This window comes from Bos grunniens, chromosome 1, assembly GCF_055505025.1.
Source record: "Bos grunniens cultivar Pamir isolate PY7600 chromosome 1, Bosgru_T2T1.0, whole genome shotgun sequence".
NCBI lineage: Eukaryota > Metazoa > Chordata > Mammalia > Artiodactyla > Bovidae > Bos > Bos grunniens.
Window position 1 is genome coordinate 67,549,035 of NC_141165.1, and position 16,194 is coordinate 67,565,228.

The window sequence follows — 16,194 nt, forward strand, 5'->3', positions numbered from 1 at the left end:
TAAAACTAATGGTGACCCTTGCAACAATTTTTATGGCATTAACAAATAATTAAGTTCCTTAACAGTAAGAAAAACTTTTTCCTTGTACGTATTGTTTTCATACCCCATTCGGTTTAGTGCTTTGCCCTCTAGGTCTGATTGTAACAACTCAAATGGCAAAAAAAAAAAAAATAGTAGTCGTTTATGGATTTAATGGTTGTGATTACATATATCACATGGTGCAAGACAGCAGAATTGGGGTGAAAAAAAAACATATTCCAAAGAAGCAGGAAAACCTCGATTTAAGAGCAAAAAGTATAAACACAAATCACAAGCCTAACCACTCTCAGGCATATTTTCTGCTGCCCCTCCTCCACAGGTAAACGCTATTTCTAGAACGGCGCTCAATGATAATTTCCGAAGCTTGCTTGCCATGAACTCCCATGATACAACCCAACATACACACTGTTTTCATGGAGACAAAGCTGCCCTATTTCACCAGACTATAAACTTATTAAGAGTGAGAACATACAGTCCCAGGAAGTCAAGATTACTAAAATACACCAATGCAGCATGAGTCTGATTTAACAAAAATGAAAATAAACCACACTGGGAAAACCAAAAAGTCACTCACTGTATCTTCAGCGTGTAATCAGGATATTTATCACTTTTTTAAGTAAATGAAACCACCACCAGGGCCTCATATTATCCGACCAGATAAAGGAGTCTTAGGAAAAAAGGGGGGAGGGAAATGATTACCTAATTATATGGGGGAGGGGGAATTAAACCATTCAGACTAAAAATAACCTACATTTCACCCACCATATTTTATGAGCAAGCTTGTTTAGATCAACAGAAGGGTCTTGCCTGGAAAACCAGAAAGCCAACAGTCAACTTCCCTCAGTCAACTATAAATTATATAGGCACTAAAACTCTTCACCTTGGTGCTCGCACAGTCCACCGGTTTAAGCAAACTCCAGACACAGAAAAACCTAGTTTTTAACTTGATTCCAACACTTTAGTCATTCGTAATCACCACATTATTTTCGGGAATATCATTAGATAAGCTAAGAACGGGAGCGTTTTTTAAAAGCCATTACAACTCAAATTTTACATGAAACACACCATTTTCACAACCCAAATTTATTCTCGGTTGCCCCTGCAAAGTGATGCCTATTTCAGCAAATTAGGAACTTCCAAAAATACTGAACACGCTCACACACGCATGGCTTCCCTCGAGCTGCCATTTCAGATTAATATTTCACTGAAATAAAAGTCTGCTGCTGTTCAAAAAATGACATCGGTTGCAAAGAGGAAGTTACCGAGAAACCACCCTCACAACGTGGCCTTTACACTGTCAGAAAATAATGTGACTCTGAGCCACCCAGAACTTACCAGGAAGCTAGCAATAACTTTGCCAATTCTACACTTCTGAACCCAACTTCAAAAAGGCTCTATCAAATGCCTCCTCAAGACGCTAAAAAGCTCCAAGTTACAAATAAACACGTCCCGGAGTGCGGCCCTGCGGCCGCGCGCCCCTCCCCCCCGCACCCCCGCCCAGGACGCGCGCCCCAACAGCCGCCCCCCGCACGCCAGCCGGGGTCGCAGCGCCGGGGCCTGGGCCGCGCCGGGGGAGGGGCGCGGACTTCCATCGCAGCCCCAGGTTTCGCCAGAAAACGTGCACCGAAGCCCTCTCCCCTGCTAAAAATAGGCTATAAAGGAGTCGGCCTCATGATGGCTCCTTGATTCGATTTGCTGCAAATTCTTTCCTGAAAGCCTCCCCCACAGACACATACACACACACCACACACAAAAAGGGGGTGTAAATGCACGAAGGGTGGAAGAGGGGGAGCAGGCCGACGTGCACATTTTCGGGGACAACAACATAATAAGGGTGAGGATCCCCCGGGACCAGGAAAGGGTAGGGGGTGGGCAGGCACGTGAGCATTTCAAAGAAGCCTGGGAGAGCAAAAAGGGGGGATGGGGCACCCTAAATGCCGTCCCTCCCTCCCCTCCCCCACCAAACCCCCAGCTCCCCGAAGGGCCAAGTTGAAAAATGCATGTTCCACTTGCGCCCATCCCCCCCACCACCACCGCGGCCTGGCGCCCCCCAGACCACCGCGGCCCGCGCCCCCCGCCCCGGCCCGCGGCCGCCCCCACCCCGGGGTCCGGCCCCCGGCGCTTACCTGGAAACGGTGGCCTCCGACGCCGCTCCCCCCTCCCGGGAATGGAGGCACAAGGAAATTCCCCTCCTCGCCGCCGCCGCCACCTCCAACCACCCCCAAAATAACCCCTCCGGGGGGTGAGAGGCAATTATAACCCCGGCGAGCGGAGGGCGCGGGGGATGGGCGCCGGGCGGGCGGGGGCGGGGAGCGCGGCGCGGGTCCCCAGGTGGCGAGCGGAGGTGCTCCCGCCGCGGGGGGAGGGGCGGGGGCGCACGCGGCCGGCGGCGGGGGGAGGCGGCGCGCGGGGGAAGGGCGCGAGCGGGGAGAGGAATTGAGGCAGAAGGTAAAAGCTGTTACTAAGGGAAAGAGCCAAACGGTTCGGAGCAGCCAACGGCTCAGACACTCAACACTGGGGAGAGAGGAATGGGGACCAGCCAGGCACAAATGAGCTCGCGAGGCCCGCGGCGGCGGCGGCGGCGGCCGCGCAGCAAAACAAACCCGAGCGGCCTGCGCCGGGCGGGCGCGCGGGGGAGGGGCCGGCGGGGGAGGGGCGCGGCGGACGCGGGGAGGAGGCGGCGGCGGCGCGGCGGGGGGGGCCTTCGCCGGCCCCGCTCCTCTGCCTCCCGCCCGCCGCGGCGGCGCTGGGGGCTGGGCGGGTGCGGCGCAGGCGTTTAAAAAGAAAGCAAGACCCGCGGGCGCTCCCAGGCGCCGCCGGGCCCCCGGCCGCCCCGCCCCCACCGCCGCGCGCCGCCGGGTGCGGGGCGCCTCCGGGCCGGGTGGGGGCGGGGAGGCGCCGGTTAACTTTCCCGGGGAGGCCGGCCGGGCTCTAGCGTGGTCGGGGGCGGCCTGGCCCCGCGCGCACCCGGGCAGCGCGGCGCGGCCGGCGGGCCACACGCACGCGGTGAGCATGTGCGGAGAGCGCGGCGCAGGCATCATATGGACATTTGTTTGGGAAAAGAGCTGCTCGCACCTTTGTGTGCATAAATACATATGTTTCTCAGAAGCCTACCTGGAAAGGTGCTTTATCTGTAATAAGCGATTTTCAAAATATGATCCAGAGCACCGGATCTGTGGAGAAAACACGCGCACACAAGAAAAGGGTTTTGATACTAAACACAAAGCTGTAATTGAAGTGTTTATGCCCAAATGTACTGTGAATTAAACATATGGTGGTATTTATCGTCTGGTGGGTCTGTTTGAAAGGTTTTGTCGATCAGTTCTCGTTTTACAAAAATAAAATAATGAACTAAATGTTTGCTAAACATACATACCTCTACGGCAGCATCGACAGTAGAAGTTTATTCACTTTGTCTACTTTTTTTTGTAGCTCATCAAGGCGGTTTATAGATTATAACTTAGATTAGTGATCATGTAACAATATTGATGAGGGCAGCGGGTTGTTTTTAGAAAGGGTGGCACTTCACAGGTTTGAAACAAATGTGTTCGGTGTAAGGTCCTCAAAAAGCAGAGCTTGGGGTTTTCTAGGACCTTTGTATAAGCCTAAGGTATTAAAAAAGCACCTTACTCCTTTAACTTTAAGATTTGGCCTGAAAGAAACCTTTTTTGTTGATATTTTCAGTTACTGCTGTCTTCAGAGTAAAATAACAATTTGCAGCCTTTTTAAAAGGTTAAGGGGTTCTGTTTTCCTACTTTTGTACTTAAATATTTGGAAATTGGGGTAGTCACTATTGTAAAGCAATGGTAGTTTCCTCTCAGTATCAGAGACCTAAATTCTCACACCAAAAAAAAGTTCATTAAAACTAACTTTTACACATCTGGACTCTGGGTGGCCTAATAAGCTCAGTGATGAGACAGGTGCCCTTTTTTGGCCAAAGTCAAAGGCTCTTGCCCCTGTTGAGTTCGAGGAGCTGCTGGAGGCCTTTCCAGACCTTTGTGTGTTCTCTGGGGGAGGTGGGGAAGGAGTTAGGAAAACCATCAGAAGAGAGGGAGTGAGATTGGAAACTCCCTCCCAACCACCAGAAAGTGTTCAAAGCCTCTCTGTGGTTTGTCCTTAGAGCTATTTTCATATATGAAAGAGGGAATGTTAGATTAAACAATGTCATCCGATGGGAATTTAGATAACTGCAGGTTTCCAAAACACTGTATTGAGTGTACAGGGAAACAGCACAAAGAGAGCTGGTTTTGCATCAGAAAGATTCTGAAGCTCAGACTGACTGCAGAACTAGCACCTTTTGCAAAGGCGCTTTTCAGAAGCAGTGAAAATATAATATTTTACTTTTTTTGTCAATATTTGTAGTGAAATACATATAAATGTCACTAAGCATAATCTTCTGTTCAATTAGTAAGCTATCTCAGTACAACTAGGGTTCATTATCTGAGCCACCCAGTGAAACACATCTATCGGCCTAGCTTGAAGTTTCACATTATGCCACCGTGCGTGGGTCCTGTTCAGGCAGTAGCTACTGGAAAATCAAACCACCCATCTAGTGAATGAGGACTCCTCACACTGTTTCTTGACAGGGTCATCTCCAAACCGGGGATCCCAGACTTACCTTCCCTTGAAATGACCTCATTCCCTCCCTTCACAAGGGAGGGCCCACCCTGCCTCAGGTCCCTAAGGTCCAGGGCTTCCAGCCTGAAATTCTTAGACCCTACACCAAGCTGCTATCTTTCCTAACAGAAATTCCTAAAGTGTTATTATCACATTGGTAATAATAATCGTTTGTTTATATCCTTGAAGTTTATAAAGTATTTCTGTGCATAAATGACTTCCTTTGAATATCATGAAAATAGTCACCAAAGGTGGGGACCTGTGCCATAAACTTGTTCCAGTAAAGTGAATTTCCTCCCCTGTGCTTACTGAAGACAGACTTGAAGTGACCTTTGGACAAATAAAAGCACCCAGTGTGGAAAAGCCTTGGTTCTCCCTGTGAAGGGGTTTTAAGGGAGGCTTAGGGGCTTCCCCGGTGGCTCAGTGATAAAGGAGTCTGCCTGCAATGCAGGAGACACTGGTTCAATCCCTGGGTCCAGAAGATCCCCTGGAGGAGGAAATGGCAACCCACTCCAGTATTCTTGCCCGGAGAATCCCATAGACAGAGGAGCCTGGCGGGCTACAGTCCATGAGTAGACCCAATTTAGCAACTAAACAACAACAATCCCTTTGACTTCTATATTCCAGAACCTATCTGATATGATAAACATTGTGGCTTCAACATGAAATACTCAGATAAATGAGGCACCATACAAAGGTCACATGTATTGTTACTGCCACCCACTAATCATTCCAACACATGTAGTATACCAGATCAGAGGCCTCACCAAAATGCAATAGTTAGGCAAGAAAGCCTTGACAACAAAGAAGTAACTATTGTTACCAATTTCCAATACTTTGTCCTAATCTAAAAGCTGTCCTTATGCTTTGAATATAAATGTTAATATGTTTCTAAAAAAGAGAAATTATTGTTACTAAGAAATTTTAAAGCAAAGTGAGTGAAGTCCTTCAGGCCTGTCTGACTCTTCGTGACCCCATGGACTGCAGCCTACCAGGCTCCTCTAGCAAAGAGGCACATTATTAAGTTCTCTTGAACTTTCTAGCTAACTTTCAACAAAGAGAAACCTGGGGCCAGTAACTGTTACCAGAAGTTACATGTTTGTTATAAAATGACTAAACAAATCTTGACTTGTTTTATTTCAGTAATATTACACCCGGGGGTGTGGAATGGCAAGATAGCCTACACCTTTGCAACTTATATCACTCAGGAAATAGAACGTTTTAAAATTAAGGTGGTTTAATCCCAGAACTATAGGATCTCATTACTGTATTTTTAAAGCCACCGTGATGTTTTAAGTTGTTTACGTGAGCTGATCTATGTAATTAAAATATTCAAAACAAACTTAATAACATGAAAAAGACATCTGATACCAAAAATATGATCCTGGCACTGTAACTCTTTCTCGTATTTTTACTCACCCGGGAACTCAGTGGCTTTGTGTCTGCAGCATTTACCCTCAAGCGTCTCTCTGGCACCCTGTGATATATTTCTGTTTCATTCTGACTAGTTTGTGTAATTCTTTGTGGCTCTTCCAGTGTTCAGGGTTTGCCATCCACAGCAATGCACATCTCAGACACGCATCTCAGGATCTCAGCATACAAGCTCCTTTTCTCCATCTGTGCTTAGCAGACGACGTGTGACCTTTCCTCATCAGTGTGAACCTTGTCAGTTTTCCATGACTCTGTGACCCGATTTCATTACAACAATGAACTTTACTTGGGAGTCTTCATTTAAATTACAAAAGCGACACACAACCATCTTACAAGTATTTATGCCTCTCAGATAATGGAAATAGCAGGTCGTATCCTGCCTTTGTGATTAGTCAGAATAGAAAACCAGCCACACACAGAGCATACTGCTGTACCCATCACTTACTTATACTGACCAGCCATGTGCTTCCTTGGGCAGTGATCAAGGCCTCACGTTATGCTGATGGTTTTGCTATTCATTCAACAAACTTTTATTGAATGTTTAGTGTACCATGCATTGTTCAAGAAGTTGTTTACAGTAAACCAAACACAGCCCCTATACCCGCAAGGACTTTATGATCCAGTCCAGTCAGGAGGGGGTTGGGAGGACAGATTTCAAAAAATACGTGCGCTTCCCAGGTGGCGCTAGTGGTGAAGAACCTCCCTGCCAATGCAGGAGACATAAGAGACGCAGGTTCGACCCCTAGGTCAGGAAGATCCCTGAAGAAGGAATGGCAACCCACTCCAGTATTCTTGCCTGGAGAATCCCATGGACAGAGGAGCCTGACAGGTTACAGTCCATGAGGTCACAAAGAATCAGACACCACTGAAGTAACAGCATGGCACACATATTAGGCTATAGTTTGACTTCCATAACAAAGGCAATATAAAAAATGGTTTAAACAAGATAAAAATTTATTCTCTAACGTGGCCATTCCAATGTAAGCATTATAGAACTGGTTATGTAAAAAGGACCCAGTTTGTTCTACTAGCTCAACACATATCTTCTTACTGGTTGCCTAACAGCCTTTCTGGCTCCTGCCATCACATTCATATGCCAGTCACTGGGCTCTTTCAAGACTTGTCCTGGCAGTTGTGCTTATTACTTCCACTCAGACTCACTTGGCCAGGACTTGGGCATATGACCATACCTAAGTGCTAGTAAGTCAGGTAAATGACAGGTACCAACCTTAAATAAAAGAAGATGGGAAGATGGTTGGGAGCATATATTAGTTTAGATAGGGCTTTTAGAGGAGGCTGCTCAGTTAAGGTGACCTGTGAGCAGGAAACAAAATTGGGGGGTGAGTGGGCAAAAGCAGAAGAAGGAGGAGGGGATATCAAATACAGGAGGGTGAGAAGGTAAAAGTCTCTCAGTCATGCAAATCTTTGTGACCCCATGGACTGTAGCCTGCCAGGCTCATCTGTACATGCAATTCTCCAGGCCAGAATACTGGAGTGTGTAGCTGTTCCCTTCTCCAGGGGATCTTCCCAACCCCGGGAATAAACTCAGGTCTCCTGCACTGCAAGCAGATTCTTTACCTTCTGAGCCACCAGGGAAGCCAATACAAAAGAACAGAAGCAAAAGCTGTATTTAGGGGTAAAAATGATGCCAGTGAGCCAAGCAGTGGCCAAAGAGGGAGTCAGGAACCAGATGTGAAGTTCTTTTTCTTTTCATGAGATGGAAAGCTATCAGAAGGTTTTGAGTGGAGAAATGACTTGATCCAACTTCTCTTTTATTATGGGTAGTGTCGAGTGCAGTTGTGCAACAGTGGGAAGGGGACAACTGGTTAGGGACTAATGTAGAAATCCCAATGAGAGGGTGGCACGTGGGGGATGGTGGCAAGACCTGGTTAAAAGATGCTAAACTCTGTGTACATTTTATTTATTTTTAATTGGAGGATAATTGCTTTACAATGGTGTGTTGGTTTCTCCTGTACAACAACGTGAATCAATTATAAGTATATATATACATATATCCCTCCCTTTTGAGCCTTCCTCCCACCCCTCTAGGTTGTCTCTCTGTGTACATTTTATTTAATTTTTTAAATAATTTTGTTTATATTTAATTTATTTTATTTTTTTGGCTGTGCTGGGTCTTCACTGCTGCATGGGCTTTCTCTAGTTGTGGCAAGCAGGGGCTACTCTTCATTGTAGCAGGCTTCTCATTGCGGTGGCTTCTCTTGTGGCAGAGCACAGACTCTAGGGCTCACAGGCTTCAGCAGTTGCAGCACATGGGCTCAGTAATTGCAGCCCCCAGGCTCTAAAACACAGGCTCAGTAGTTATGGTACACAGACTTAGTTGCTCTTGACCATGTGGGATCTTCCCAAGTCAGGGATCTAACTCACATGTCCTATATTTACAGGTGGATTGTTTACCACTGAGCCACCAGGGAAGCCCTCTGTGTACATTTTAAACAAGCATCAGAAAATATACTTGTGGCATGAGAGAGAAACACAAGAGTCAAAGATGATTCTGAGATTATAGACCAAATAAGTAGAAGAATGGAATGGCCATTTATCAAGATGGAAGAGACTGGGAGAGGAGAAAGTTTATGAGGGAAAAATCAAGAGTTTTGCATTAGAGTTTGATGTGCTGATCAGACATCCCCTTGAAGACATCAAATAGGCAGCCAGAGACCCAACTCCAGTGTTCAGAGGAGGGATCAGAGCTGAAAAACATCATGTTGGGACTCATCAGTTAAGTAAGGATATTTGAAATCATAGATCTGGATACAACTGGCTAGAGAGTAAGTGTAGGCAATAAAGAGCTCTCTATTATCTTATACAGTCTCTGGCCCCAAATATCTCCCCTGCTGTTGATGGGCTCAGAAGCCTAAACGTATTTTATCACTGGTGGATGTAAGGTGACACTCTATCTGGACAAGGACATTGTTGAAAAGAAACCACAGATCATATTAATGGCTACCAGTTATTGAAGCTTGTTGCTTGTTACCAAGCACTTTTATCTTTGCTGTCCTTAATTTTCTCAAAAAACCTGGAGAGGTAAATAATATTGTTATCTCAGTTTGACTCATGAGGAAACTAAAGTAACAAGACCAAATAGCTTATGGAAGTTCATGTGCCAAATGGCAAAACAAGAATTTACACTTGAGGCTGTCTGACAGCCCTGTCTGCTCTTCCGCAGAGTGAAACCAAGCAGGTCACGGCAAGAAAGTGCAAGTCCTTCCATGAATGGAGAAGAGAGAAATGTAAAGTGGAAAAAAGGAGAAACTGCTTGAGGGAGGAACCACATCGTAATCTCAGTTATGTGACCCACAGTTTCTAGATTAGAGTCTCCAAAAATTATTTACTGAGTGCAGTGGTTATAATCAATCAACTGCATTCACTCGTTTGCACTCTGAGCTGTTAATATTAGTCCATCTACACAAGGAAGGAAGGATTACATAAGGAAGACCTTTGTGCCACTTACTCCCTGCCTCTCACCACCGCTTCCCCTGCCCCCACATGGCAATTTAGCTGTAGACTGTTCTTAAAGACAGATTTTGTGGGCAAAGAAGGCAATATACAGTAATTCAGTTTCCTTTATTACAAATTTGAAAACCTAGCTTTCCTTTAAGCTTTCAATTTCAAGTTCCATATCTAAGTCTCTCTTTTAAGTGAATGTTTACAATTTAGTTAATTAAATTCCTTTGAATTATTAAACTGCATTTATACATTTAATATATTCAATCTTTTTAAAATACTTTATTACTCAACAAACAAAAGAATCACAAGTCATGCTCATAAATATGATAAATTAATTTTAAAATAGGATGAATCTTATTCTTTTGAATATTACAAAAATACAGATTTAATAAACTCATATCTTTTCATTAGAAATCACAAATCTAAAACAATGACAGAGCTTATGGAGATAGTTTAAATTGGCATCTCGAAGATAACCTGTTAAGCATTCTAAAATGTCAAATTATCTTAAACATAAATGTTTATAAGACCAAACACAAATATGCACAAATTATTTCTAAGCATAGAATAAAAAATTTACTTTCGTAGACTTGAAAAGTTTAAGTAAGTAATGAGATACTTCTTTGTTTAACTTGATGCTTTACTGGGACTAAAACAAACATGCTTTAAATAAAAAAATTCTACTGGTCCAGATGAGTTAGGATGAGTGGCTAATCGTCCTAAGAGGTTCTGGCTGGATATGTAGACATTAGGGTAGCATTTCTCATAGCTGATAAAACATACTGAATCCTCCTTAATGCCAGTCAATGTGAATAACAAATTATCGCCTGCAAATGGCTAGTGGTCTTGCCGCCGTTCCTGTTCACAGATTCTGCCTGCATCTATTTCTTCCAAGTTATTTGTATTTGTGCCCCTACTGCTAGATTGGGGCTAGTGGTAAAGAACCCGACTGCCAACGCAGAAGACTTAAGAGACACAAGTTCAATCCTGGGTCAGGAAGATCCCCTGGAAGAGGAAATGGCAACCCACTCCTATATTCTTGCCTGGGAAATCCCAAGGACGGAAGAGCCTGGCAGGCTACAGTCCATGGGATCACAAAGAGTTGGACACGACTGAGCAACTGAACACAAAGCACAAAGCACTGCTAGACTGCTGACAAACCTAGCTGAATTCAACCAATTTATGAACTATTTCATTCTGAATTTTATTGTTTTTCATCTCTGATGAGACTACAATTCTTAAAGAAGTTAACTGTGCACTCTCTCATGTCTGTGACTGGCTCTGCAGTTCTGAACACACACACACATACACACACACACACATCTTCAATATAGCTAATGGAAAGAGAGCAGCCTTCACTTTATAAGAATATGCCAAATGCCCTCATTTAAAGATTTCTCAAACTGTGTTCCATTCATTGTGGACACATCGCATGTGGTATAGTGAATAAAAGGGTCAACATTTTAAAAGTTTGGGAAATCTCACATGTTAAAATATCTTCTAGATGTTTGCCATGTTCGTTAGCATATTAAAGACTGAGAAATTTTGCAGTGTGAAAATCTTATAAACCCACTGAACCCCGTTTTTAAAGACATATCTTTCAAAGTCTTGCCAGGCTAGCATTCTGTGAAACATATCTGGTAAATTGTGTTCAACTTGGTAAAATACCTTTAATTCTTGATCTTTTATTTGTTTACTTTTTGGAGATTCTAGCTTAGATATACAACTAAATGGACTTCCTAATACTTTCTTAGGGCTTCCCAGGTGGCTCAGTGGTAAAGAATCCACCTGCAAATGCAGTTGATGCAGGAGACATGGGTTTGATCCCTGGGTCAGGAAGATCCCCTGGAGGAGGAAATGGCAACCCCCTCCAGTATTCTTGGTTGTAGAATCCCAAGGACAGAGGAGCTTGGGCTACAGTCTGTGGGGTCACAAAGATTTGGACATGACTGAGCACACGCAATACTTCTTTTCCCCTAAACTTATCCCACCCTGCCATAGATAAAATTCAACAGTTGCAGCTCTTCCCCACAGGCGAAACTGCTCTCCCAGGGGAAAAAGGCAAGAGAAACTGTGTGTCCTGTGGCAAGTCCCCTCCAAAGAGAGAGGGGAAGTCCCTGAGTACCTTGTGCTCACTCATTTCCTTCCCGCAGGCTTGAAAGTCACTGTCCTTTGCAAAGACTCAAAGAATGCCTCCTGAGGCACAGATGCCCCCATCCTTCAGCTTTTGATGTTGTGATCTTCCTTGAGCAACACAAAGGGAAGACTGTGAATGCCAGAACCAGGTTATTGTTGAGTCAAATAAAATGCACTTGATTTTAGACACATTTAGTGATAGGAATAACCACCACAGGGCTAGGTGAAGGGTCAGAGGAACTGAGTTCTAGATTGCAGCTCCACTTAAGTTGTGTGTAATCTTAGACAAAGCATCAACCAGCTCAGCTTCCTCATTAATAAAAAGGGAGGACATGAACAGCATTGTTCCAGAGTCAGGATTCAAAACATTTCTCAGCCGCTTCTGGCCACACAACATCATCCTGCCAACTGGCAGCCTCACAGCCTATCTCCATCACTCAGTCAACATCTATCGGTGCTACCACGTGCCAGCTACTTCACAGGGCTGACGCATGCATCTAATTAAATAATGTTTGTGAAAGCGGATCACAGCCTCCTTTCAAAAGCAAAGTATTTTTAGTCATTATTATTCTGTGTAATAAAAGGTATAAAGAATAAGAGAGATGGGAAGCTTCTTAGACACATCTCACATGTTTCTTCATCTTGCCTATCCCCCTAGGGGCAGCAATATTAACTTTGAGAACAGAAGTCACTTCAAGCAATAGCCAGAGGAAGTGGAGACCTGGGCCAAGACCAGCCTGAGACACAGCTTAACCTCAAAACATCAAACAGTAGTGAGAGCGAGCATGTTATTGAGTACTTACCATGTGTTAGGTTTCTTGTTCAAAACCATTTTATGCAGATTACCATTTAATCCTGGCCATACCTGGATGAATGTGTGTGTGTGTGTGTGTGTGTGTGTGTGCATGATCAGCCCTGTTCTACCGTTTGTGACCCCATAGACTATAGCTCACCAGGCTCCTCTGTCTATGAAATTTCCCAGGCAAGAATACTGAAGTGGGTTGCCATTTCCTCCTCCAGGGCACCCTCCTGATCCAGGGATCGAACCTGCATCTCTTGTGTCTCCTCCATTGAAAGGAAGCTTCTCTATCACTGCTCACCCTGGGAAGCCCAGCTGGATGAATGAGGAGCTATTATTATCCCCTGTCTGAAGATGAGGAAACCGAATCACTGGCTGATTCAGGGACTTGCCTGAGGTTCCCTAGCTAGTAAATGTCAGCACTGGATTTTCTTTTAGGCAGATGAGTTCATGTCCTTAACCACGACTCCACACAGGGTTTGGGGTGGGAGAGAACTGCAGCTGCCAGAGAGCATTCTGGGTCACAAGCCACACCTGGAGGTCCTGGGAGGCCTGAGAGAGGAAGTCTCAGGAGCAGACATCTCCACAGCTCTTACAGGGAAGGCACAAGACCCTCAGTCTCCAGAAGCTCCTGGCTGGCAGGAGCCCTTGCCCACAGGCATTGAGAACTGGGGCACCCACAGCCTGAGGAGGGGCAGCTCCAGGGCATAGCACGAGGTGGAGTCAGGGAAGGGGGCAGGAAGAAAGGAGGGGAGGAAAGGACTGCAGTCCTCCATCCAGCTGGGGAAAGGCAGCCAGGTCAATGGGTTTGCCTTTGGGTGGGAGGATTAGCTCTACTGAGTAAATACACCTGGAGCTGAGGGCTGGGGTGGGACTTCCTCCTCCTGAGGCGTCAGAGATGAGTTACAGAGGAGTGAGGGCAGAGAAAGGGCCCTGGCAGGCTGGGAAGCTGGGGACCAAACTTACTGTAAAGGGCAAGATAGTAACTACCTAGCCCTTAGGCTTTGTGGGTCATGTTCTTTGTCTCTCCCCCTTCTCCCCCCGCACCCTCCCCGCCACCTTTTAAAAAGGTATACACAGTTCCTAGCCCAGGCTGTGACTGAATTTGATCTGCAGGTTACAGTTTTGCCAACCTTTACTCTGGGCTGCCCTCATGACTCAGACGGTAGAGAATCCATCCGCAAAGGAGGAGACCTGGGTTCCACCCTTGGCTGGAGAACATCCCCTGGAGAAGGGCATGGCCACCCAGTCCAGTATCCTTACCTGGAGAATTCCATGGACAAAAGAGCCTGGCGGGCTATAGTCCATGGGGTCACAAAGAGTCGAACACAACAGGGTGACCAACACGTTCACTTTCTTCTTTCAACTCTCACTCTAAATAAATCATCAGTAAACCTCACGTTTTACCTGAGTCTGACCCTGCCCTCCTCTCCAAAATCGGCCATTGACCTTGAACTAGGAATCTCCAAAGAATTGGAGGGACCCTGCTTGGACCTTATTCAAGGAGTTGGATGAGGAAAAGGGCGTAGGATTCTAACTCTGGTGATGCTTCGTGAAATCTGAGTGAGGTGTGTTCCTCTGAGGTGCCTGAAGACTAACTCTTTTTGGCCACCCGAAGGTTTGCTCTGGAGATGTTTATGCCATGCACAGCTGCACACGTGAGCAACTCTGCAAGAGTTAGGTCCCATGCCACATTCCATTTGAGAAGTGATGCCTGAGACGATATTGCAGAGCAATGATACTTGGTATTATTCTGTTTCAGGGAAAGTGAAGGAGCCACCTTTCCCTCTTTACCCCAGAATGGAATGTCCCGATGTTTTTGAGAAGAACCTGACCTTAGCAGGAAGAGACTGTACCTTTAAGTAAACTTGGCTCTCGGTCACAATGTCTCCTTTGAAGAGCCCAGCTATGCAATAAGGAAGTTCAGGTGTAAAAACAAGCTGCTTTACATATTTTGCTCTTAGAGGCGCAGCTCATTGTCCTACCATCTGCCCCAAACTGTCTCATATCTAGACACAGAACAGTCTTCTCTTCCCACCTTGAAGTTTAGCTAAAGCTATTCTTAACTAACACAGAGGCCGAGGTGTTTTCTGGCTGTGCTGGCTCTTCACTGCTGTGTGCGGGCCTTACCAAGTTTCGGTGAATGGGGACTGCTCTCTGCTTGTGGGGCACAAGCTTAGTTGTGGCCCCGCAGCTGTGGGCAGCAAATGTAGGGTCCCTCCTCAGACTCCCCCACTGCCCATCCTTCACCCTAGTCAGCATACATTCTACCAATAAGGGTAGCAGGGTGAGAACTTTGAGAAGTATTTTAAAAAGAGAATTATAAAACACATCCAAAATATAGAAAAAGGATTCCTTTTTCTTTAATCTTTTAAAAATATGAGATCAGGATGATAGTAATAAGTAAGATTCATGCCCACACCCTTACAATTTCTTAAGACTAATCAGTATGTGGTAAAAATTGTTTTCTAAAGCATATGCTCTTAGATATATCTCTTTATATAGACATATACATATAGCTAAATCCCTAATTAATAGAGGAAATATTTGAGGTAATAAAATGTTATAGAAATTACAGTATTGTCTTACATCATGTTTATGTTTGGTAAATATGTTAAATACTCCAGCTTGATTTAATGTAAAACTGGTACATAATAACACACAAGCAAAAGTGTATAAAAGGCCCATTACAACCAAAGTGTTTAATAAATGGTATTTCGTTATTTTTCTCAGATATGTGCCAACAAAATTGTAAAGTGCCAAGAAAAGCAGGAATGGTATTTAAGGTTCTGGCCAGCTTTGGACTTGAATTTAAGTTTTCGACCTGAAGCTTTCTGAAAATGTGTGCTTTAAAGATGATGCTGGTATCTAGAACAGATACTCCAATCAACACACATACACCCCCTACACACACACACACATACACACACACACACACACACACACACACACGAGGGAGGCAAGAAAAGAAGTATTTCGGGAGAGAGCAGGGATTCTTATATGTGAAGATTATTTCCGTGAACCACGATCCTGTGATTCAGCATTCATAAAATAAATCGTTTACAATTTGAGCAAACTAATGTCAGGTTCCTGCAGTGCTAAAGAAAATGGCTTGTGGGAGTTAATAAGAAATAGGGGCTGGAACAAGTGTGTGGAGCCTTTGTTCTGTTCCAGTGGGTTGACTGTCCTTAGAAGGCTTACAAACCACTATTTATGACTCACCTCTCCACCCACACTTCTTCTCCAAGCTCTTAATACCACTTAGGTCTTCTAGTGTTATCCTAGGATTTTAATTCCACAGTTCAGTTCAGTTCAGTCGCTCAGTCGAGTCCGACTCTTTGCGACCCCATGAACCGCAACACACCAGGCCTCCCTGTCCGTCACCAACTCCCGGAGTCCACCCAACCCAACGTCCATCGAGTCAGTGATGCCATCCAACCGTTTCATCCTCTGTCCTCCCCTTCTCCTCCTGCCCCCAATTCCTCCCAGCATCAGGATCTTTTCAAATGAGTCAGCTCTTCGCATCAGGTGGCCAGAGTATTGGAGTTTCAGCTTCCACATCAGTCCTTCCAAAGAACACCCAGGACTGATCTCCTTTAGAATGGACTGGTTGGATCTCCTTGCAGTCCAAGTGACTCTCAAGAGTCTTCTCCAACACCACAGTTCAAAAGCATCAATTCTTCGGCGCTCAGCTTTCTTCACAGTCC

The 16,194-nt window shown here is 45.2% G+C and overlaps 2 protein-coding genes across 16 annotated transcripts in view; one reads left to right on the plus strand and one right to left on the minus strand.

Annotated features, from left to right (window-relative positions):
- The window catches only part of TBL1XR1 (TBL1X/Y related 1), a 180,876-nt gene extending 177,563 nt beyond the window's left edge, over positions 1-3,313 (minus strand). For 9 of the 15 annotated variants that reach the window (XR_015133744.1, XR_015133768.1, XR_015133749.1 and 6 more), the window contains exon 1: positions 2,166-3,313. Coding sequence is in view for 4 of the 15 variants with exons in the window: in XM_086319033.1 (XP_086175159.1) it covers positions 2,166-3,134 (969 nt within the window). In the remaining 11 variants the exon portion in view is untranslated. Of the gene's footprint in view, positions 1-1,374; positions 1,519-2,165 lie in introns of those variants that run through there. The other 6 variants (XM_086318990.1, XM_086318949.1, XM_086318985.1 and 3 more) reach the window with 5 other exon arrangements.
- Positions 1,802-16,194, plus strand: part of LOC147379565 (uncharacterized) — a 553,375-nt gene continuing 538,982 nt past the window's right edge. The window contains exon 1 of the transcript XR_015133776.1: positions 1,802-1,873. The gene's annotated coding sequence lies outside the window, so the exon portion shown is untranslated. The remainder of the gene's footprint in view (positions 1,874-16,194) is intronic.